The 25,053-nt window shown below is 42.1% G+C and overlaps 2 protein-coding genes across 2 annotated transcripts in view; both read right to left on the bottom strand.

Moving 5' to 3' along the window:
- Positions 1–623: 623 nt before the first annotated feature.
- Positions 624–23,890, bottom strand: DYNC1LI2 (dynein cytoplasmic 1 light intermediate chain 2). The gene is made up of 13 exons (XM_063111239.1): positions 23,555–23,890; positions 23,388–23,461; positions 21,289–21,405; positions 17,615–17,845; positions 12,934–13,103; positions 12,033–12,126; positions 10,949–11,084; positions 8,058–8,169; positions 7,283–7,342; positions 6,497–6,538; positions 5,861–5,978; positions 5,129–5,245; positions 624–3,586 (listed from the first exon to the last, which is right to left on the bottom strand). The coding sequence occupies exons 1-13, from the start codon at positions 23,659–23,661 to the stop codon at positions 3,486–3,488; spliced, it is 1,479 nt and encodes a 492-aa protein (XP_062967309.1). The 5' UTR covers positions 23,662–23,890; the 3' UTR covers positions 624–3,485.
- Positions 23,861–25,053, bottom strand: part of TERB1 (telomere repeat binding bouquet formation protein 1) — a 48,829-nt gene continuing 47,636 nt past the window's right edge. Inside the window, exon 18 of the mRNA XM_063110118.1 lies at positions 23,861–24,050. Within this exon, the coding sequence (XP_062966188.1) occupies positions 23,861–24,050 (190 nt within the window). The remainder of the gene's footprint in view (positions 24,051–25,053) is intronic.

Raw genomic sequence — 25,053 nt, 5'->3', positions numbered from 1 at the left:
TTACATGGTGAAAAGTTAAAAACTGGTGAATCTATGTAAAAGAACATAGGTGTTTAATACATTCCTCTTTCAACTTTCCTACAGGTTTACAATTTTTCAAAATAAAATATGGAGAAAATTTGTATGCTAAATCAGCTTTAAAGAACAAAAAATTCAACATGCTTAAAGTGAGTATAATAATCAGAAATGCACTTCATGTACTCTAATATAAAGAACCAAATTTTCTTGCACAGATTTTACTGTGCAAGAGTAAGAGTGTCCTATTTAAATAAGTGAAAAGCATTATAGTATAGTTGCTCTGAAATTCCTCTATGGATTCTCAATGCTTCTGTATCAGCTAAGTGAAAATCACTCAGCCTAATTCAGATAATAAAAAATTTACCCAGGGGCAAGAAAATCTGTACACTGGACAATTTACAAACTCCATTTCTCTCTACACAGCTTAGAACTCCAAAACCTTCAAAATACGGCTGTAAAATGTTTTTTTTTTTATCAGAACTTCTGATAATTTCAAGTGAGAGAGAGATTCATTTTTAGCTACATGATCAGATACACTATATGATTAGCAGACTATTCAATGTATCTCCAGTGGGATGATTTATCATAAAGAAAGTCACCAAAAATTGTAAGCAGTCTGGATTCATGTTTATTGAAGCCAGTAATTAGAGACATCTTTTTTTTCCAGCACTAGAAAGCAAGGTTCCACATGACTGCATACTGCACCTGAATAGAGCCATACCCTGGACTAAGACTGGTGGGGGATAATCTGCAGTCCTAATTTTAAAGTAAAAATACCAATAAACTCAGTATATAGACAACAGTGAATGTTCACTTACAGCATCAACATTGTTAAGGTCATGATGAACAGAGCAGTCACTTTTAACTTCGTTAAATTAATAAAACACGACAATGTCTTCAGTTTAAATACTGATTTTAAAATGCCAATCAAAAAAAAAAAAAGTGCAAACAAAATAAAACAGTCTAGCAGCATACCTGTTGCATTTTTAGGAAAGACCAAGTCATGGCCTTTATCTTGGCCACGTCTTCAAGGTTGGGCTTATTTTTCTTTGATTTTTCCATTTTAAAGACAACCAGCAGATGTAACCACTATCTGTATAGTCATAAAATTGTCTTTAGCAGTCTACCACATAAGTGTATTCTGCAAATAAAATGAATTTTACTTTAAAAAGTAAAGGATGTTTATTATTTGGCCTTTGGTTCCAATGCTTGAAAACCCCAAAATAACAAAAATCATCTCCTTTCCTCCCATCCCCCCAAAAGAACCCTGCAGCTCCCCAAAGTTGGTAGACTTTGGCAACTACTGAGCACATGACACCTACACATCAGTTTCTTCTGATTGTAGGAGCAACCACTTGTCATAAGAAACTAAAAGCGGTTTCCAAAAAACCTTCCTTCACAAGACAGGTATCTCAGCATTTCATCAGTTTTAGTACGTCTTATGTTGACACAAAAAGTGCTTATCAGTTCAAATGATAAAAAATAAACAAAAACTAAAATTTTACATTAAAATTAAAAATCACACTATATCCCTCTCAGGCATGTGCCTTTCCAAAAATTCCCTCGTTTCTGGGGTCATTCATTTTGCCTCCAGCTGCTATAGATGGATTAAGTGACCCCCCACCTTTAGTGTTGCCACAAGCTGTTTGGCATCTATGGTCACTACATCACAACTATCATTCCACAGTCAGTTTACCATCATTACCTAGACAACCTGGTAATTGGAAGCCACAAGACATTTTTTTAAAAAAATGAATTAAAAAAAGAAAATATAGTATATTTCAATAATAAAACTGGCACAAGAAACATGTTTTTGTCTGAAAGGCAAATAAATAGTCAGCTTTCTCCTTAACAGTGTTCAGACCTTTACAAAAGCAATTCAAGACCATCTTAAGAGTCTTGTTATATAACATAAGATATTAAATTAAGCCCAGTACTACATTAGTGGTCAGTCAAATCTGGTATGTAAAAGTAATATTAGGGAAGTTATGTTCAGAAACAGTACAACAAACATTCATATAAAAAAAGTAAACTCCACGTAAGTGAACTGTGGTTTTTTCCCTTGGTTTGACAACAAATGTTTTTATACATTAAATTCATGGTAGTGTTTGCATTTGAATGCTGTCATATATAAAATTAAAAGTGCCACTTCAAATCCAAAGAAGTCATTTCCAGAATGGTGGTGTGACATGACAATGTGCATGAATTTGCCCTAAATGGGGAGACATCTGAAACTCTTATTTCCCTAAGGAAAAAAAAAAAGGCTACATTTTATGAAAAACATAAAACAAGAGAAATGTATCATTGCTATTTTCAATATAAAACATTCACACTTATTTATCCATCTGATAGCACTGATCAGACCGGGGAGCTAGGACAAGACCATTTTGTATCAGTGGAGCTCCGTGAAGGTTTCCACAGACTGTAAGGCAGGGATTTGTGCAAGCCAATTAACCAGAGTGCAACTACATTTAAAACCTCCCCCAAACTTTCTGTAGCACATTGCATTATTGTAAAATGAGAGGTCAATCACCCATTTTCTATTAGTAGGCCAGCCTGTGGTAGTTTAAAAAAAAAAAAATTAATTAAAAAAACAAAGGAGCTATTTAGAAAACACAATTCAAAGCAAACTAATTTTGTAACTGCTAACTTTGAACACATCCCACAGCGACTGTCTGCCCCACAATGCACATGCACATGCACAGAGCCCAGCACCTCCCATGAGGACATGATCTGGGCTAAGTACATGGCTTCTAGACAGCTGCCATCTTTCCCACTCCTGTGTCAGCTCCACCTGACTCAGGTACCCCCACACTTAAACACATCTTTCATAAGTAAAAATGCATTCAGAACAAGTCTAATTCCCATTTTGCTTAGTGTTTAGTTTGGAAATGCTTCTAATTTTAAGTCTTAGACAATGATTCTTCGACTTCTACTGAACATACAGTATTTACTAACACTGCTCATCTCCTCCTTCCTCCACCTCCCTCAACGTTCAGCTTTCCCATCATCACTTCTCTCATTCCTCTTTTTAGTCTTTCTCTTTCCTAGACTTTCTGCTACTTAATCTGCTTCCCAAGAATAAGTGAATTTGCTAACACCCAAATGGTCAGACTAACCACCATCTGATCAATGATTTCCTGGTCTCATTTGCTCCACATTGATAGAAAGTGGGCTCTCTTTCTCTGGCTCTACCTTCCCCTCCACAAGAAGCCCAGCTATGCTCACTTCCTACGAGAGAGCTACATGCCCAAGAGTCCAAGGGTTATCCCTAATAAAGGGGTCTGACATGTAACTTTCCTAAATGTGCATTTCATACTCGGACAAGCCAATGAAGTATTTTTTTAAAGTTCATCTCCCCTGCCCCAAAAAACTGATAGCATGTGCCATATCAGAAAAATCCTGGTCTTAGCAGATCAATATACATAGTTATTTGGTCATGTGACATATGCACTTTTTAAGGAGGATCAGGCTTCATTTTCTGTTGAAGAGTTTGTTACCATGGAGTCTGGTTTTCGAGTCATTCTATCCAGTTCTTCTTGAACATTTGACAACACAGTCTTTTGTCCTTTAAAAAAAAAAAAAGGCAAAAACAGTGATGTGAGAACAAAAAAAATTTTTTAAAGGGAACATTTAAAATTGTACAGACCTCTATAATCATTTGTGGTGACAGTAACTTCAATAAGAATGAAGAAAGCCATTTTTCACCACAGTGATTCTGAGGAAACAGACCCTAATTCAGCCCTTCTTAATTCCAAACGTCACAGGTCTGTGCTCCCCCAACTATGTGACTGCCCCCTACAGGGGGTGCCTTCGTGCCAAACACAAGGGCCTTTCTGAAAACCCACTCACTACCCAACCCCAACACCTATGCCCTCTCACCACCACCTTCCTAGAGGTGGTATCTGAATTTTAAGCATGCAGCAAATTACTTTCTTTGCCCCAGACAGAACAGGTGTTTAGGTTTTGTTCTAATTACAACACTCCAGACTCACTCATATGGATAGCTTGGAAACACCATGTTTAAATAAGAATATAAGACTAAGGACAGATAGTTCAATATTGTACAAAGTCAGTGCTCACATTTTTATGTTGTCAAACAGTAACTGGACCCTGGAAATGACTCTTGTTTCCCATTAGAGAATAATATAAGCCCATGGCCTGGGCCACCAGACCAGACTGTGAGTCTCTAAGGACTCGGGAGCTGATGGGGGCCCAGGCTGCCCTGAGAATGGAGTGATCTCCTAAGGGTCTCCTTTGCCCTGGAAACACCAATTAGGAAAAGCACTATAGGTATTAAGATACCCTACAGCCAATGAAAAATTAAAAGCAAAGACCCATTTATTTATTTATTTGCTTATTTATTTTGGGCAGGGGGGCAGTGGATGGTTAGTACAGGGATCAAACCCTGGACCTTGGTGATATCAGCACCGCACTCTAACCAACTGAGCTAACTGGCCAGCCCCCAGCAAAGACCCTTTTAAAATGTCCTCCAGCTTCCTAGGAAAACATACAATTCCTAAGGAACTTAGTTCTTCTGTTTAAAAGACCTCCAAGACACAGATTTGCCCTACCAGCCCACATGGAAGGACAGATGGGTGGGCTGTCACAGAGAGGTATATGTGTGACAAGGGGGGGAGCTTCCTGGAGGAGAAAATGATGACCCTTCAGTGAGACAGTGAGGATTCACAGGCTCCAGCTCATGGCAAGACTGGAGGCAGTGGAGTGAACACAAATCCTTTTATGGCACCATAGAAAATGAAATAAATGTCAATGGTACACTCTAGACCATGACCTCCGATGGAGAGAGCTTCCACACCACATGTACGATTTAGGCTATACCTCAACTCACCCAATAGCCAGTTCTTGAGAACCTGAATGCACATAAATCCCACTTTAAATGTGCCAAGGAAACCCACATGGTAATAAGATGATCCCACTGAAAGCACAGCACACTGCTCAGTGTAAAGTAGAGATGTGCTCCCTTTCTTGGCTGTTTAGAACACCAGGGGTCTGCAGGTCACGTGAAGGCAGACATTCCTGTTCACCACCCCATCCCTCCAGCACTGCTCAAACACAGGGACATAGGTCTCTGAGGGCCCTTCTTTACCTGACTTCTTGGTAGTGCTCTGTACCCCACCAGCACCAGGACTCCCAGGAGAGCCTGTTTTTTTACTCAACAGACTGTTGAAGAAGCTGGCCAACACCCCTTCACTTGCTGCATTATCTAAAGATATAGTAAAGAAAAAAAATCATCATACAACCTGGATGACTTTATTAAACAAACAAAAAAAACCCAGTTCTCAGCCTGGTATTAGCTACTGTAGCTATTGTCTTCCTAGGACACTGATAATATTCATTCACTAGGATTCTTTATATATCACCACTGCTGAGTAATTATGGGTTAGCATGATAATGAAACATGTTTACATTTCCCACCTGTTTCGGTACCTAATAGACAAATAACCTGTGCTCCACATCATCTCCCTGTCTGCAAGGCAGTGTTTTTCAGTTTTATAGGCCCTTAACATTCCACACCTGCTGTGAAAAGATCACATCCTGAATAAAAAATGCCCCTCAAACATGCAAGAATTAAATAAAATTTTGTTTTGATGATTTTATTGCAGCCAATATTTATAGATATCACTAAGCCACTGGGATAACCGCTACTTAAATTAATAAGTAACTGAGCTTGACAAGTGAAGGGGGGAAAATCCCACAATTCATAAACAGTAATAAACATAATGAGAAACAAAACTAAGGATTCTAACATACAGACCCAACCACCCAGCCCCTACAGGGCTCAGGTCTAAACCACTCTCCCTAGAGACAGAATACATACTTTTCATGTTTGGGTCCGGCTTCTTTACCGATGTGCCTGGAGAGGCACTGGGCACACTGGCTGGGCCTCCTCGGCCCTGGGTCCTTGGAGAGCCAGAGGGTCCTCTTGCAGGGGATTCCTAAATCCAAAACCAGCCCAGGTCACATACAGGCATAAAACAGAAAACACATATTCCAAAAATGAAGACAGGCTTCTGCAGGGTACTTTTCACAGTCTAGGGTACAGGACTAGGAGCTTGTTCCCAGCTCAGTCCCTTTCTAGACCCCAATTTCTCCTGAAAGAAGAGATATCAAGATAATAAAGCCAGCTCACTCTAATTCCCAGAGTTGTAATCCTTCATCAGACATTCCCTGAGTTACACTTCCTGAGTTTCACCCTTCAGTGAGACAGTGAGGGTTCACAGGCTCCAGCTCACGGATAGCAAGACTGGAGGCAGTGGTGTGAACACAAATCCTTTTTTCATGTTTTATGGGTTTTTTCTTTTTTAATGTTCCTGACCATGGGCCTTTAGGGAGAACAATTCCCTTTGAAAATATGAAAGCCCACACAAATATAAGCTCTCACAAATAATGATATAAAGACTAAAGACACCCACAACACTGGGCCTAGACCCTGTGTTTAGTGTAAGGTACTCACGGAGGCTCTTGTGGGCGTGGCTGGCTGCTTGGCAAGGAGTGACTGCAAAGAGAGGGACAAACTGGCCATTAACCAGGCCTGCAGAATGCACTGAAGGTCTGGAGAAAAACTTACTCTAAGTATTCCACTAGAGGGCACCATTAACAACCACCACATCATATGTTTTACACTATAAATGCAAAAAAATTAAATTCAGTTCAGCATATGATGAGAAAAATACTCCAAATAACCAGTTTTGAAGCTAAGAAGCAAGCAGAGCACAGAAAGGAGGAACAGTTGGGAAAAGAACTGTCAAAACTCACTGCTGACTTGCCTTTAGGGCAACTCATGACTTCTAACTTTAGTCCAGGTGAAAGAGAAATGTGATTGGGTTTGCATTATAAACTGTCAGCTTGGGGAAATTATTCGCCTCACCTACAAAATGGTCATTACCTGCCTTTATGCACAGGGCTGTGTGGGGCTATATGAAATAATGGAAGTGAGGTAAGGTCACCTGGTACTATAAACACAGGAACTATTGTGCCAAAAAACCTACATTTCCATAGAAAGGCACTTAAAAAGATACTAAGCCTATAGCTATAGGAGAATCTGCAAGGCAGGCAGGTGCTCTAATGAAGCAGGTGGCCCAACCCCTGCTAATCTTAGAAATAGGAGGGAACAAGAAGGAGACCTGGTCTCAGCACCTATAAGGTTGCAAGCTCTTTGTGATTCCCCATATGCAGCTGAGGACTGACTGGCATTTCAAGCATGAAAAAGCCTCTGTTCTAATGTCACTGGTTTTCTTACCTGTTGCTTCATTAGGAACACCTGCTCATCCTCTGCTGCCAACTCTTTGTCATGCACCAGCTGTGAAGCGACACACACATGTGTGGGTACAGGCCAAGAACATTCCTAACTACTGTTAAAAGTCATGCTGAAAGGAGAATTTTGGGCTTGGGCCTCAACACCAGTCTGGGAGATCCCTGCTAAGACTGCAATTTCATTTTTCTACTTTGGCACAGACTCTCTCCCAAAACCAGCTGTAGCATGTGGCCAACTGTCATTTTTAAGTCTGGCAGGTTCTAAACATCTCCCACAGTCTGCAGATCACAGGAGTGAGGGGATCTAGTAGTAGTAATTCCGGGCAGCAGCAGCGCTGTTAGGAAGCAATGGGCAAGGTCTCCCAACTCCATGCGGGTATTCCATTGCTCATGCCCCCCACCTTGAGCCATTTACCTAACACCACACCTCATTTAAAGATTAACAAAAAAGGGCTGAGCCTGTGGCGCACTCGGGAGAGTGCGGCGCTGGGAGAGCAGCGACGCTCCCTCCGCGGGTTCGGATCCTATATAGGAATGGCCAGTGCACTCACTGGCTGAGTACCAGTCACGAAAAAGACAAAAAAAAAAAAATAGATAAATAAAATAAAATTTAAAAAAAAAAAAAAAAAAAAGATTAACAAAAAAGCCCTTGGATTACGTATTTTTTTCAAAGTGGTACAATGTGTAAGACCTATTTCTTTTTATAGGTTTATTTTACTGTTAAAAAACACTTAAACTCTTAAAGTGATTGATTTGGGTACCTTTCTCACAGGAGGTTTCACAATAAAGTCTTCATATGCATCTTCTGGCTTCACAGTTGTGAAATTTTCATGTAAAATAGCTATTTTCTTTTCATTGTCCCAGCCTGCAGGTCTAGAGGCAAAGAGACAGGGATTGACTTGCTTTTCCTGGGACGGCCTTACAGCATATTCAGAGCATTCCAGGTTAAATAAGACTCCTGGGTGAGATCCTTTCACACAACATCTGGTCTGGAGTTGCTAGGGGAGGTTTGCAGCTTCCGGCAGAAAAGCAAAAATTCACTGCAGCTATAACCCTTCAGATCAACAATGCAGGTTGTTCCACACTGAGCTCATGGTCCTAGGCCTAAGGAGGCAGTATGAGGACTTCACATGCTGCCCCACTGGAAGTGCTCAGAGGTCTCCCACAACTCCACCTAGAAGAGCTCAGAGCAAGGACACAATGGAGTCTTGTTCCAACAAAAAGGAGAATGCAGAGAGCAGCACAGAGGACAGAGCTCACGATGGCACTGTTCCTCTTGGGCTTTGGCATAGAGGCTCCCTCATGTGCGTTGCTTCTGTCCCTGAGAACTCTTCTTTCTAACAACAGTTATCATGTGGGTTGATTCATTACTTTTGCTGATTTGGGAAGACATGCCCTGGAGTCAAGGGGCAACCAGAGCCTGCATCTATCCTGGCCTCAGACCAGAGGAGCACAAACAGTCCTTGAGGCTCCTACATGGGTGCTGCCCAGCTCGACATCACAGGGCAGGATGGCACCCAGGTTCCATTAAGTTGAGCTGCACCCTAGGGTTCCCACCTGAATCTATTAAAGGTAGCAATTGTAAAATGTCGTACATGCCACACATTTGAACTCAAGACACTCTGAAAGATGGCAATTGATTGTTCTCACAGGCATCTCATTCTCTATCCAACTCCTGCTCCATAGCTCTATAACCAAAAGGGTGCTTAGCCAGGGTGCTCTACCCAAATATCCTTGCTGACTTTACCAGTCCCCAGATAGGAAACTACCAACAGGACCAAAGGTGCAAAGAGACAGGGCACAATCAAGATACTGCCATGACCTATGCAGCCTTCAAAAGCTGCAAGATGCCTCCCCATTCCAGATCAGCCCCAAATCCAACCAGTCTCCTGCTCCTTTGAATCATATGTAATTTGGGCACTGAGTGATTCCAAAAACGAATCACTCACTGAGCTTATGCTTTTAGTGCCTTCCTAACTATTGTGGATGATTTTCTAAAATCAGGATGCTATGAGTCAAACTGGTCCCCCCAAAGTTCACGTATTGGAATCTTGACCCCCACCATAACAGTATTAAGAGGGTGGGAAATTCAATTATGGTAACTGAAAGATGGGGTCTTTAAGAGGTGATAAGATTGTGAGGACTGTGCCTTCATGAATGGACTGATCCATTCATGGAGTAATGGGTATGGTTCTGGTGATTTTAAAAGGAGAGCAAGTTCGGGGCCAGCCTGTGGCTCACTTGGGAGAGTGCGGTGCTGATAACACCATGGCCACAGGTTCGGATCCCATATAGGGATGGCCGGTTTGCTCACTGGGTGAGCATGGTGCTGACAACACCAAGTCAAGGGTTAAGATCCCCTTACCGGTCATCTTTTAAAAAAAATAAAATAAAATAAAAAAATAAAAGGAGAGCAAGTGAGGTTAACTCTCTTGCTCAGCCCATTTTCACCGTGTGACAACCGGCATCACAGAGTCACCACCAAGAACAAGGCCCTCACCAGATACGTTACCCACACCATAGACTTCTCAGCCTCTAAAATTGTAAGAAATTTCATTTCTTTATAAATTACCCAGTTTCAGGTATTCTGTCATAAGCAACAGAAATGGACAAATACACAGGCCAAGCCTGTAGGTATGCTGTCTATGGGTAGCCTGAGTGAGGCTTTCCTTGAATGTGCAGGAGGAAACCTATTCAGTTCCCTGAGAGCTCCTGGAATTCACACCTCCAGCCTCTCTTGGACTACTCCTCCAATTCCTTCTACTCTGCCTGGGATACACCATTCATCTCCCAGCATCACCTTCCCTGTTGTACTTCCTCTACTACCCCATCACTGCCCTTCCCTTCTTCAGCTGTGTGTTTGTCCCGTACAGTGCTGTGTGCAGGGACCACGTCTCATTCATTTCTGTGTCCCTAGCAGAGAACCTGGGCACCTAGGAGGTACTAAATAAGGTTTAATGAATGAACAAATGTAATTATTTTTTAAGTCAAGAGGATATCTAAGCCTGAACATCGATCTGCTAACACAAGTCCTCTCAGAGGCCCAGCTTCATCATTTATTTATACATCCAGCAACATTTATGATTCTCCAGTGAAAGAAAGACACACACTCAGGAAGCAGGTATCCAAGTTTCTGGTGAGGACACTCAGCCCCAGTGGCTCCCAAAATGTAAAATGCCAGAAGTACAATAAGCACTCAGTACAGCCAAAGCCCATGCTGATAAGGAGGCTGAGAGGATGCTTAGAATCATCCCTGCCAATGGGCAGAGAAACCAGAGCCTTTAGCAGAAGACATTCAGGATCCCCAAAGTGCAATTCCCTATCCTTCCACTTCCTCTCCCAGCCAGTATTTTACCAGAACTGACAATAGTTATCAAAAATGGCTGGCCTAAGTCTTGGCAACTTGCTTTCAATGAAGAAAGGCAGCAGCCCTAACCACACCACCTACTTCCCTCAGGCAGAAAGCTTCATAATCTGGAAAAAAGCAGAGAAGGAAAGCTGGCTGGTCCAGCCCAAGCACTTTACTCTAAGGCAGCGAGAGCTGTCTGGGTAAGACAAGACAAAAGGCACTTTACTTGAAAGGGTAAAATGTAAAAATCAAATGTACTATAGAGAAAGCAGAGTTTGAAAGCATCACCTCTAAACAACTCACATAAAAACTGCATCCTTCTCCACAACTAAGGCAGGTGTGGTGAAGTGGAAACCGTATGTTTTATGAACAATGTACTTATACAACAAGTCGAGATTTTTCTCTTCCTTCACTGACGTGTAAATCAAGGCAGCTCCATCTAATCAATCTGCTTAAGGAAAACCAATTCACTGCAGGAGGAGACAAAATCAAACACATACAAGCACAATCCTCAAAGTACTACTCACGAGTTGATCAGTTTTTGATCAATACATGAGCAACAGAAAGTATTAATTACAATTTTAAAAATTAAAAAGGTAATAGTAGCAGATGAAGCAAGTCAAAAGAATAAAGCATGTTGATGCTAGTGGGCTATGCAGTTCATTTTTAAACATGTGTACCTGTCTTGACCCCTTGGATTTATTCCCCAAAAGTGAAGTTATGGCTCTGAGGCTAGACCAGGAAAATACACTCAGCCTATCAAGGTACAAAGATTCCCTCCCGAGGAGATGCTCACACATGACCAGGTTTATCTTTAAGCACATTTTTTATGAGGAATGGGTCCCAACAAACTAATGGGCTCAAAGGAAGTGGCAGGAACCCATCCCTCACCCCCACCCCAGGTCATGGGACTATGGTACCAACTGCTGTTGGCTTTTTACAGAACCAAGACTCAAAAGACTGCTGACACAGCATCTCTCTCATGGATAGCACAAAACGTAAACACATGGGAAACACCTATAGCCTCTAAAACAACATCTTTTTGGTCATTAGCCTTTTCTGCATAAAAGCACAGTTTAAAAAGATTTCTAAGACAACATGATAGAAGTAATTTGATAATTAAATTATTACATATCAGTTTCTTCTTAATATGAGAGACTATCAAATGTACAACATTAAAAATAAAAAGTGGTCAAAGACAGGCACAAAGTTAATAAGCCTCAAATTCCAACAAACTAAAATATAAAATCAGTATAAAGACATGTACAATTTCTCCTTGGAAGAAGACTATTCTGGGTTCGGGAGGTACTTTATCTCTTTGAAGATGCCCCATTCCCTTGAAAGGAAGCCTGTACCCACAGGCCCTAACACAGGGCCCCAAGGATACACTGGAGACAGAACCTCCGCAGGTGCGACTGGATGAAGTCCAAGTGCTCATCCCTATAATCGTGCTCCTTCTCCAGGACACTTACTGCATCACACTGTAGGAGAGATAGAAAGAAAGTTATCTTTTTGCCTCTCTGCCTATTGAGGATGGGAACAGCACCTTCTTCAGAAATACAGTAACATAGTTCCAAAGAAGAAAAGCCATAGCCAAAGGTCCAAGAATTAGAGAAGAGTAAAAAGGAACGGGAAATTTTTCTCTTTCATCCAGGGCCTCAGTTTCTTTACCTGTAAAGTGGGGATGTAATAGGTCAATCACCTCACAGAAGTTCTAAACAACAAGAACATCAGGAGACAGACCCACTGTACATAGCTGTGTGATGCACTGTGCAGGGCTCCATTCTCAAGGACAGGGTAAGATTGGCACACCCCCTGTAGCCTGGCAATACAGTGGCTCTGGGAATAAAGTACTTTTGAAACCCAAAATGTTTTTAAATACTACTTTTTTTTTTCTTATGTAAGAGACAAAACTTTATTTCTCTATGACTGAATTTAATTTCTATTCCTACCTCATTATTCTATTTTCTCACCATCAGTTTGGACCAGATGAGCTGGTTTACATAGCCTTAAAAAAAAGTATGTTTGGTTTTGAGTTTGACCATAAAATCAACAGTGCTTCACAGAGAGATTAACCCAGGCCATGAGCAAACCGAGTGATGTCATGTTTCCAGCAGCAATGTTAAATGACAATATTTTCTATCCTGACATAATCAATGTACCTTAATGAATCCTGAATAAGCCCAACTCTCCCTTGGGAAGAAACTTCATCAAAGCTTCTCCTTTCTTTCAGACGGTGATTGTTCACTGGCCAAACCCAGCCAAGATTACAATTCCCTGGCACACACCTTTGTGCACACCACCAACACTGGGATCCCCAGGTTATGAGTCAGCACGTTGTCGCCCAGAGGCAGGGCAACATTTTCTTCATCCAAGCCTGAGGTCAGAGGCCCTCTTCTCTGTGGGGAACCTTGACAACCATCTTCAGGCTCAACATAGTCTTGAAAATCTTTCACAACTACAGAGGAAAAAGAGAAAAAAATTATACACACACAAATAAAAATGCATATTAGCTTTAGAAAACTGAAAAAGGCAGTAACAAGCACGAAACATAAGACAAACAGTCACATCAGCTATAATATTAGGGATTTGGGGACAATGATGCAAAATGCCAATTTTGACACATTCATTTTGAGCTTTGTAACTTCAGAGCAGCAAAGACATTCCCCTAGACATCTTCAATTGTATTCAATTCCTAAACAGGTTTTTAAAAATTCTAAGGCTTTAACAGTGCCTATTATGGAAAAAGACACTTTTCTTATATATCTTACATTTTCAAAATACCAGAACAGTTGAACTGTTACTTCAACATAAGTTACCATTAGAAAGAGCTATAACTTACAAAATTCATCTGAGTCCTCATTAGAAGTGCTTAGTAAAACAATTTGAATTCCATAAGAACATGCTGTTTCCATACAATTGAGGTATGTCAGCCCTAAGTAACAAGGCTGGACTTGCCAGCACCAGATACATTTCCTCATTATCTGCACTCTGTGTACTCAGTGTCACCTTTAGGAGATCCTGAGTCACACGTGCAGTGTGTGACACTGCCTGTTCATGGACTGTTCCTGCCTAACACAAGAAAGGGTTAGCAGTACAATATGTATTTCTTGGCACACACATTCACTACTCCAGCTGAGGGCCTTCAAGCTGATAGTAGTCTATGGCCTCAATTAAGCCAACTGACCATAAAGCCCACAGACCTGCATCTTTACATGGGTACTTCAAAGGCTCATGTGTCAAGCCAGAGAACAAGGACCTGATGGTTAAATCTTTGAGCCAGAGAAGCAAACAAGCAGTTCTAACCTTCTAAACCCCAACAGGAATGAAGGACCAAAAGGCCCTTTATTCTCATAAACAACAGGCTCATTTGTAAATGCAAATAACAGGACTAAAGAAGACCTAGAGAAAGGTGCGTGTACTCCTCTTTTCACACAGAATAGTTTTCAAACATTTTAAAAACAATGAGTTTTTATTGCAAAGACTTTAGGTTGTCATTATATGAGCTTCTGAAATTATCTGGGAGCTCATTGTCTTCTACATAATACTGGGCAAATTGAAAACTGATTAAGCCCTAAAGTGTAGATGTGATAATATTTCAACTCTACAACTTGTCTTTAATTAAGTTCATTCACATAACTTCATTGTCAATATAAATAATCTACTCAAGGGATATTTACTCCATTTTGGACAAAAACAGAGAAGAATTTAACTTGGTTATTGAAGGGTTTTAAAGGAACCAAAGATTCTCACATTTTCTTTTTAAAAGCATTTTAACAAATCTTCAAATCAATGAAAAATACAATGGCTTAACTGTTTAATATCTAACTACCCAAGTGCCACGAGGCACTTCCCAGACAGTGACCAGGGCTTCCCAGACAGTGAGCAGGACAGAGCCTGAAACGGATTACAGGTGAGCTAAGCTACAGTAGGACATGAGCTCAGGTGGCCTGCTCCATGAATTTCCATTACCCAGTGTGCTGCACAAACTCTGCTGTATTCTACATGTGCCATGATGTGAAAATAGTCTGGAAGCCCAAATTTAGACTATTCACACTCTAAAAGAATGACTTAATTGTGGCTGTCCATCAACAGTAGAAAATTCACATTTTTAAAAAATAGCTCAGCATTTTAGAAAACAGATTGAAAGGCAGAGCAAATGTATATAATACACAGGTAAGTGAACAGGGAGGATTAAAAAATAGGACAGCGTAATTCGGATAATAAAATGTAAATCTTCCTCAGGGTATGCACATACTGCAGAATTAACAATTTCTCTAGGTGGTGGTATGGTAGGGGCCATCAGCCCACTTGGGGCTCCCCTTCAGCATCAGATGGGAGTGAGCACAGGAAGGAGACCACAAAGTACTCTACCTTAGCTGTGGCTGCCTCTTTCTCATCTTTTCCCTCCTACCTCGCTGATCACCTACAGTCCTGAAATGCCCCCATAGACCTACATACACAAGAGAAGCCCTAGACATAAAGCAGGAAAGATAAGACTAACCTACAAATAAGCACCACCTTCTGGCAGCTCTGGGTGCTACCTTCCTTCTCAAATGGTTCCTGTAGCCAAACAGCTGCCACAGACATAGGACCAATGGGGAACCTAACCGTGAATGAAAGTGGCTGGCCATGGAGTAGCTTTCCAAAATCAGCAGACTGGAGACTGGTGCTGAACTGAAAGCTAGGTTGAATAACAGCCCTTCACTCATTCAATATAATACCTAGAGTCCAATTAATCTGGAAAGAGAGAGCTCTCTGAGCAAGTGGATGGCCAACTGCTTTATTAAAATGTAATCTAAAACCAGCCCTAACAAGGGCCCTCCTTCAACATGCAACACAAAGGCATGACTACCATTCCAAAAATCTCAGAGGAGTGGTGAAAGCAGAGGCCCTCAGAAGGTGAACCAGAGCCATGACACAGACATGGTTCCAGCAATCGTTAGCTGCTTTCCACTGTGCTCCTACCTCTTCCTCCTTGTAACCGAACTGAACCCCGATACTTAGAACATATGGCCAAACAGAATAAAAACTACATTTCCTTTTTTTTTTTTTTTTTTTGTCTTTTTCGTGACCGGTACTCAGCCAGTGAGTGCACCGGCCATTCCTATATAGGATCCGAACCCGGGAGCGTCGCTGCGCTCCCAGCGCCGCACTATCCCGAGTGCGCCACGGGCTCGGCCCTAAAAACTACATTTCTGAGCCCCCTTAGAAGACAGCAGGCATGGGCCCTCCAGCCCTTCTTTCCTCCTCCTCCATCCTGCTGCCTGGGACACGGATGTGAAGGCTAGAGCTCCAGTTGTCAGAAGTAAGAGAACCACACCCTAGAAATGACAAAGCAGTAAGCACAAAAGGGCCAGAGTCCTTGAACTATCTTCCCAAGGCTACTTTCCAGTCCTGAACTGACTACCAGTAAATTTCATTTACAGGAGACAGAAACAAACCTCAAGTCTTATTTATGCCACAGTTATCTTGGGTTCTATGTCACATGCAGCTGAATCTAATCCTAAGTGACACTGACATCAATGACAAATTCATTGATCAAAATAAATTCTGTGTGTCATGGAAACATATGTTCCCCAGAAACAGGCATCTCATCTGCATCTACAGAGCCTAGAACAGTACCTGGTACAGGGCAGACACTTTTTCCCTACCTGGAAAAGAACGATATCCTTGGCTTAATTCTCACTTTTCTTTTTTTTTTTTCTGTTTTAAAAAATCTTAACAAGGTCATCACTCCAAGAAAACAGGTGCATTAACTCACTAATCTGGATACAAAGCTTTACATGCAGTGGATAAAAAACAGCTCTTCAGCCTCATAACTATTCTGAGAAGTTGCCTTTAGGGTCTCTATTTCAGGGGAAAGAGAGGCATTATCTAGAAAGGTCAGTGGTTAAAGACAGCTGAGCTGAGCTGCATAACAGTCACTGCAGCACACATGTGGGTGACCAGGGAAACATACACACACCCCAAAACAAAGAATAAGATGTTAAACTCCCTGTTTCAGCTAATATGGGACAGGAACAAAATGAAGTGTGGGACAGGAAGACACACAGCAGGAAATCTGATTCGAAAAGCACATCAAAATTTCTGAACTCTTCTGCCAATAAGTGTGAAGGTCCCATGGGCCATGCCCCAGAAGCCCTCATTAATGCAACTAGAGGGAGTGAGGTCATCCTGTAGAAATAAGCCAGGCTGGGCCAAGCCTGCCCTGGACAAGACGGCTGCCATGGCCACTGCTACAGCTCCATCCCTGCTCCTCCCATTTCCCTGGCAAGTGGACAGAAGCTGATGTAACTGCACAGAAGCAAATGAAAGGAAAAACAAGCTTCTGAACCACATTAAGAAAAAAAAACCCAAAACAAACTTCCTTTAATTTGAAAGTTCTTTGTTCTCAAAAAGACTTGATGTCCTTAGTCTTAAAATAGCCTTTCATTTAAAAAAAAAAATGACCTTCCTATTTTTAACTAAAATCATATTTGCTGGATTCCAGAATGAAAAAGGTAGGAGCTGAAAGATTTGTCTTTTTTTAGTGCTACCTCTAACACCGCCAAAAAGAGGGTCCAGAGGGCCTTAATGAAATTGTAGGGCAGTGGACTCAAGCTGCAAAGAACAGAGCAAACCCTCACACCCTCTGATGCTAACTCAGTAGACATAGAATTAAAAAAAAAAAACATAGAGACCCATGGAACTCATCACATTTTCAGGAGTAAGGGAAGAACTCTTATTTTAAAAGAGAACCAATGAATATAATAAGGAATAATGATTCATTTTCTTCAACTGTGACACTTGAGATAAAGACTGCTTTGAATACTTTTTGACTACTGAATTAACAACAACAACTCTGAAATAAATGGTGCAAACAAAACACAAACACTATGCAAGACTCTTGACTGTGAAAAGGAAGTAGTTACAACCATCCAAAGAGGCTAGTGAATTTTCCATTTAAGAAAATTCCATTTTACTTACACTTTTGTTCCAGCTCCCTCATTTCTTCTGGCGGAATTTTCATTTTATCAATGTGCTCACGTAAAACACTAGCCCATTTCTGTAGAGATTCCATCACAGTCCAAGGCCTAGACATGTCTGCAACAAAAATGACTAGGGTCTCTGGCAAGGATTCAGCAGAAACGGCAAACTTTAGCAGGCCTTTGTGATACAGGTCTCCATCCAGAATCCACACATTGCAACGTGTGTGATCTGAGAAAAGAAAGCTAAGTTACCACCTGATAGTGATCATCAGCAGAGTTGTAAGAAGAGCCACATCAGGAAGATCTTAATTGTGACAGTCATAAATTCCACACAGAATGCAAACAGAAATCCTAACTGAAAAGGGCCCAAGCTACTCAGTGGACAGCAATCCTTGGTCCTGGTGCCTAATCAACCATCTAGTCTTTCTTTAAAACTGAAAAACTACCACAATATATAAAGTGCCCACATCTAAAAAGATTTCAGCAATGTCTAAAGATTGCAGGTATTTTAGCTTCCAATAAGAACCAAAAGATACTAATGCTCACTGGTCAACTGTGCCACAGTCTAAATAATTCATTGTCCTAAGATATCAGTAATCTGTGAAGCAGTGAGCTGTGCTAAAGAGCCTGTGGTTAAACAAGCCCTTCTTGTGTCAGTCACACTAAGCAGTATGTTCACATACGATGAGCACCAGAGACAGAACCTTTGTATTTAAATGCCAAGATAAATCATTACTTATACAAACTGAGTATTAGATGCCTAATGATATTAAGGAATTACAGTTATTTTTGCTATGATAATAATATGGTTGTGTTTTTAAAAATCCTTATCTTTTAGATATACTTATGGAAGTATTCATAGATGAAATGATATAATAATGTCTGATATTTGCTTCAAAATAACCCAGGGTGGAGTGAAGGGAGAAAAGACTGAGTATAAATGATCTAAAATTGACCATGAACAGGTAATTGTTGAGCCAGGTGATAGGTATATTGTGTTCATGATGCTATAGTTTCTATACTTTGTGTATATTTTTTGTTTTCTATAATAAAATGTTAAAACATACACACAAATGTGTATGTGTTGACACTTAATGAAGCATGTGGTTACAAAATCATACATGGATGATCAAACTGCAGAAGACAATTCTCCAAATTAATAACATATTTTTAGAAATTTTTAGACATTGTTTTTGAGAACTATTTTTTATAAAAGTACCTTGAGAGAAAACTCTTACCATCAAAAATACCATTTCATTAACTTCTTTTCCAATAAATTCCAACATATACTTTAAAAACCTATTTTCCCTTAGCTACTTTTTTTGTATAAGCAATTCACTAACATGCTGTAAAAAATATAAAGTCATTAATATAAAAGGTATTTAAATCTAGCTATACTTTCAAACTCTAATTTTAGACGGTGATTTTAGTTTGGGTTCTCTGAATGCCTTCAAAAATACCACTATGTACCCCAAATCCTCATGTTTTAATGTCTACCTGTCACAAGGCATGGTTCCTTTTCTCAGCTTCTCTCCCCACTGGCCACTACATATAGCTCACCCGTGTCCTTGAAGATCACACATACCACACATTGCATTAGATGAATGCCCCCAATCTTGGGGGCAGAGGTCCTTTGATATGTTATGTCCCACCACAAACCAAGTACTAACCAGAGACTATTTTCTCTACCTGAATGATTGCCTACAAAGTATATATTTATAATCCAGCCACAGCACACAATAAAAGAGAATAGGGCTGAAAGATATATAATTAACCACCGATAACAGCAACTGTTCCATCAAACAGGAACTCGTGAAGTAGGCAGCCTAAAAAAAAAAAAAACCCATAAATGCAGAGACCAAGAAGATTTTAAGGTAACCTTAAAAGAATCTGAAACAGAAATTAACACATATTTAAACTCAAAGGCAAATAAATATGGTTAACATGATGCTTTGGAATGAAATATGCTTATGCCATCTTAAAACAGAGGAGGCTATGGAGCTTCACAGAATACCTACAGCATGTCTTGTACTTTCAAAAGGAACAAGGCAAAAGTATACTAGAACTATCACAGTGTCTCAAGCACTCTGTTATGCCTGACACACACCATCTCTCATTCTGGCAATGTGCAAAATAGATACCATTACCCCATTCTACAAATGAGGAAACTGAAGTGCAGAGTGGTTAAGTCAGTTACCCAAGGCCACACAACTACTGAGTGGCATTCTGAACTAGTTTTGTCTGGCTCTAAGGCCCAAGTTCTTTCCACAATAACCATACTGCCCAACAAAGACAGGAAGCAAAAGACACATACATGTGAGGTTGTCTAGGCCTGGCTCAGTGGCCTGAGTCCCAGCCCTACATGTGTAGAATCCAATGGTTATAAATGGGCACCTGAATGTCTCTGTCCTCACACAAGACAGAGCCCTTGGCACTGGGTCTACCTCCTGCCTTCCTTTCACATCCTTCAGGGAGGTAATTTCAGTGTGACAAAAGAAGCCAGGGGAGGGGAGCAGGAATAAAATCCCTGGGGTTCTAAGATGACCACTAAATTAACATTAATACAATGCAGGTTTCCAAACTTTAACCATGCTCTTACCCACGCCCTCTACTAAACAGCTCCTGGAGATGGCAGAATTATATGCTGGAAATAACCTTGGTCCAGATTCTTCATTTTAGTAATATGGAAATGGGGGACTAGAGACGGTAGGATTAGCCCCCTTTATATAATCACCTTTTCATCATGAGCCTTACTGTTTACATTGGTAAAAGCAAATATAAAGAAAGGAATTTAACCAATACATTTTATCTTTAGGCTACCTAGATAACTTTCCTACAATAAAAAAAGACCCAGGCACCAACAACTATTTATTTTACAGTCATTCAAAAGGTCTAACATATAAGCTAAAAGATTATAAAGGAGGCATTCCTGAGTAGTTATAACCAAAACCATTACTCCAATCCAATTCAGTTATACTTATAAGAAAGAATTTTAAAATGTATCTAATCCTCATAGTGTTTACCATGTACTTTTATTGTTACTTCTTTTTTCAGTCCCCATTATGCCCCAGAATACCATATGCTTTTAATCACCATAACTATTGTGTAGGTAGAAACTATTACTATCCACATTTCAGAGATGAGGAATTAAAGAACTTTATCATCCCTGAGCCTCTATTCTCTCCTCCAGAAGAAACACAGGGAATTATCATTTCTAAACTGTCACAAAGAAATTCAGATAACTCTCCAGTGAACTTAAGTTAATTTGTTATACTCTGAGCCACACCAATTTCAGATTCTCCACTAGAACCAGGCAGAGTAACAATGGTAGCCAGACCAGTCTGCCAAGCATTTCTCTCACAGAAAACTTCAAAGCTCTTAAAAATCTCTGTTACTACCTTTATGTGTATGTGAAACTTTACCTTCAGTATCTCCTTTTAAGTGCAGGCTAGTCAGAGCAGCAGCTAACAGTCCCATTCCCCATTTTTGCTAACATACTCTATAAAGTGGGTAGAGTCCTGCAAAATACATACACTTCATCTATTACTTTGTGACTAATTCTCTTAGAATCAAACAGAAAATTGAGAATGCCTGGACATGCTGTAGGAGCCACAACCAAAAAGTCAGAGTTCTGCATACACCCCCTTAACCACTGATCAATGCTTTACTCACCATCTCGGTCTTCATCATGGATGCTGAGGTAGAGATACTCTAGGCCTCTTCCTTTTTTGCCATGCTCAGCTCCTTGTAGTTTAGTCATGAGTGTTGTTTTACCAGAACCATCTTCACCTACAAATGACGTTTGCCAGAAGACAAAGGTGTACTGTTTATTCTGGGCAAGGATGGGAGTCATGACATTTGCATAAGAAACAACTAAGAATTCCACGGAAAGCCTGCTGTTGAGGTCTCATCTGCTTTCATAAACAAAGCAGACTTTGCTGTAAGAGTGATTGGGGGGATGGGGGAAGAATGAGGGAGTAAAGGCAGCAAATTCCAAGATCTAAAAATGACATTCCACTGCAGTTATCCTTACTTCACTAGGAAAGGAATAAGGCAGGTCCACAGGCCCTATCTACAATTTATAAGACATGTATTTGGAGAAGTGAAAGTAAAAGGTGGGGTTAGTTTCTCACAAAATAAACTTTTACCACAAGAAAAGCAAGAAATCTTCAAAATACGATTAACCTTAAAGTCCAGGAACTGTGAACTAAAGAAAGTCTAATCCTGCCTAATTGTGAAGAATGGAAGTTATTATTCACTTTCAATTTTATTACATCTCCTTCATAAAGCTGGGAAACTGAAGAAAATAATTACAGACCTAAACAAAATTCTTAAATACAATCTCTGTAATTACCAAGCACTTCCTTATCTCCCTCCACCCAACTAACACCACCCCCCAACCCAAAACATCAAAGAGAACCACCACCAATAAACATCACTAGGCACTCCTGGGATTTAATAATACAGAATTACAGAACATGAGAAATGAAAGGCATCCCACAGATCAAAGACCCCTTCTCCATCTCCAATGCCACAGCTTTATTCAGGCCCTCTGCATCCCCTCTGGACCATGATGAAAGCTTGTCAGCCTGACTTCAGAACCTGCTCATTTTGAGCTATATGCCACTCTGCAGTCAGAGTTATCTTTCTAAAATACAGGTCTGGTGATTTTGATCCCCCACTTCTTGAACATCTCTAAGAGTCCCCTATTACCTACTGTGGTGTGATCATGTGAGGAGGACCACATACTCCCTTCAGAAACAGCAGGAAAACCACCCAAGCAGAGATTCCCATGAGGACTGGGGGATGGAGGTGAGATTAAAAGGGCTTTCGGGAAACAGCATTAACCCTTCAGCCTTTCACAATCTGCCCCCAATTTACCTTAGCAGGCACCTGCCACAAGGAGCTGCTAGCATTTTCCAAACCCCAAACCCTCTTGTCACCTCTGTGCCCGTGCATGTTGACACTAATCCTTCAAAACACCCAACCCCCAAATTACCCTCTTTCAATAGCACCAAGTAATGTGATGCTCCCACAATAACCTGCTCATGCCCAGCATGGTGTAGAGCGATGACCACTAGACTGAGATTCTTGTGTAGTGTCTAAAGGATGTCTGTGCTGTCCCAGTGCCCAGCCCACAGGTCCCACTCAACAAATGGGCTTGCTGTGTGAATGCACCCAAACTCGCTCACTTGTATGAGGAAACTCAGGCTAGACAGGTTAAGGGACTCAGGTAACCCAGCTGTGAGGGCTAGAGTAATGCAGCAAAGTCCCCGGTGCTGGTTCTCAGGCCTGCTGTCCTTCGCAAAGTCCCTAAAACCCCCTACTGCGCCCTACTCATGAGAATAAAGGAAGGCCCTAGCGGCATCTCCCCACAGCTCCCAGCCCAGGTCACCTCCTTCTCCCGTCTTCTCCACCTGACCTTCTCACCTACTCACTCCCCTCTCCACGCCCTCAATTTGGTGAACATCGAGGCTACGGGCGCAGGGAGTCTGAGACATCTGAAGCAAGGCCGATGCTGCGGCCAAGTGACTGGAGGAATGTGCAAACAACCCCATGCAACACTACTGGGCTCTCCAACAGGGGCAGCATCCCACCCTCAGCGCAGGGGCCTTGGCCACTGGCCGGCTGCCCGGCCAGGGTCCCCAGTGCCCTTCGAGCGGGGCAGGCTGCGGCAATCGGCAAGGGAAGGGAAGGCCAGGGCCTGTGGGAGGGGCTCCCGCCTCGCCCACCCCAGCGCCCCAGGGCAACGCCCCGCTGCCGGCGCTCACCGAAGACCAAGATATTCTTGCCGGACGGCAGCTTGGACCTGGCGCGGGTGGACACTTCGCTCAGGATAGAAGACCTGCGGCGACAATGGCAAGAGCGGTCAGCCCTGGACCGGCCCAGCCCGGCCAGCTCCCCGCCCTGCCGCCCGGCCGCCCGCCCGAGGCCTCACCATAGGCTCTGGCCCTCCTCTTCCTCACTGTTCATGTCGCCGGCGGCTGCCACCGCAGGCCCGTTGGTGCCAAGCAGAAGCTTCTTCTCCACCCCCACCGGCGCCATCTTGCCAACTGCAGCCACAAAGAGGGCCCTCCCCCGGGCCCGCCGAGGACCCGCGAGGACCCCGACCGGGCGGCCCGCCGGCCCAGCACCGCGCTGCCTGCCGCCCGCGTCGCAGGCTCCGTACCGCCCAACGCGCCTTGTACAACCGATGTACGCGGGTTCCCAAGGGCCGCGAGGCCGCCGCGGTAGTGGGCGGCGGTCAGGCGGCCGCTGGGGCAGCCATGCGCGTGGAGGCGGCGGCCGGCACCGCCCGGACCGAGGGCGTGCTGGCGGCCTCTGCCGGCCGAGGGGCGCAGCGCAGCGCCCCGCCCCGAGCCTCTCCCGGCTCGACGCTGCGGCTGTGCCGTCGGGGGCCGGGCAGCCGGATGCACTGAGGGCGAAAGCCCAGACTTTAGAATGAGACTGATGCACAAAGCGCCATTTGCGTAGCGCTCACCATGTGCCACAATCGCACATTATCTCACAGAATCTTATCTATCCCTTTTACAGATGAGGAATCTGAAGCTTAGAGAGTTTAAGAAACTCGTCCAAGGACCCAGTGCTAGTAGGTAGCATCCCGGTACCTCCAGTCTTATACTACTATATCATGAATTTTGCTTAATCCTAATTTAGCCCTGCATCGAAAGAGCGGGCTTAAAACCACAAAATCCTCATAAATATCCCTCTTTTCGCCTCTTCCTTCGTAGACCCTAATAAAATTGTGAGGTAGTGATCTTCCCCGCAGCGAACAATAATACACTTGGCTTTGCTTTATTAACAGGGTTTTTTCCTTTTTTTTATATTTCGTCTTGTCTTTGTCAGGCTATATTAACAGGTTTTTTAAAATAATATTTTCAGGGAGCCAGCATTTGACACCAGAATAAGACACTAATTTCCTTTCTTGGCGTAGGGAGGAGGAGGAGAAAAGGGAAAGAGATTTGAAAGGGCAAGACGAAGGGAAGGGGAAGGGAGAGGGTAATAGAAGAAAAAGAAAAAATACATTCCACCTATCAAACAGCTCTAGCTATTTTTTTCTTTTTCTTTTTCTTCTTGGCGGCTGGTTGGTATGTGGATCTGAACCCTCGTCCTTGGTGTTATCAACACTGGGCTCTAATCAACTGAGCTAACTGGCCAGCCTCTTGCTATTCGTTATAGAAGCAGGCTAACTTTACAAGGCATTTCTAAATATCACAAGGAAGTGTGATATAACAGAAAAGCAACCACCTAAGTAGGTTTCAGATGAGTAGGATTGTGATCCTGGCTCTGACAAAAACTTGGCAGCATGAATTACAGGATCCAACAAATGTGCATATCTGCCAGCCTGGATGTAAAGTTTAAGCAAGACAATGGAAGGGAAACCTGTTAAAAGTTACACCCCTGGAAGTCTCGGAAGAGCAGGTAAAGTGTGTGTTG

Source organism: Cynocephalus volans, chromosome 10, assembly GCF_027409185.1.
Source record: "Cynocephalus volans isolate mCynVol1 chromosome 10, mCynVol1.pri, whole genome shotgun sequence".
NCBI lineage: Eukaryota > Metazoa > Chordata > Mammalia > Dermoptera > Cynocephalidae > Cynocephalus > Cynocephalus volans.
The sequence above is the reverse complement of the archived record's forward strand: the minus strand, read 5'-3'. Positions and strand labels throughout refer to the sequence as shown.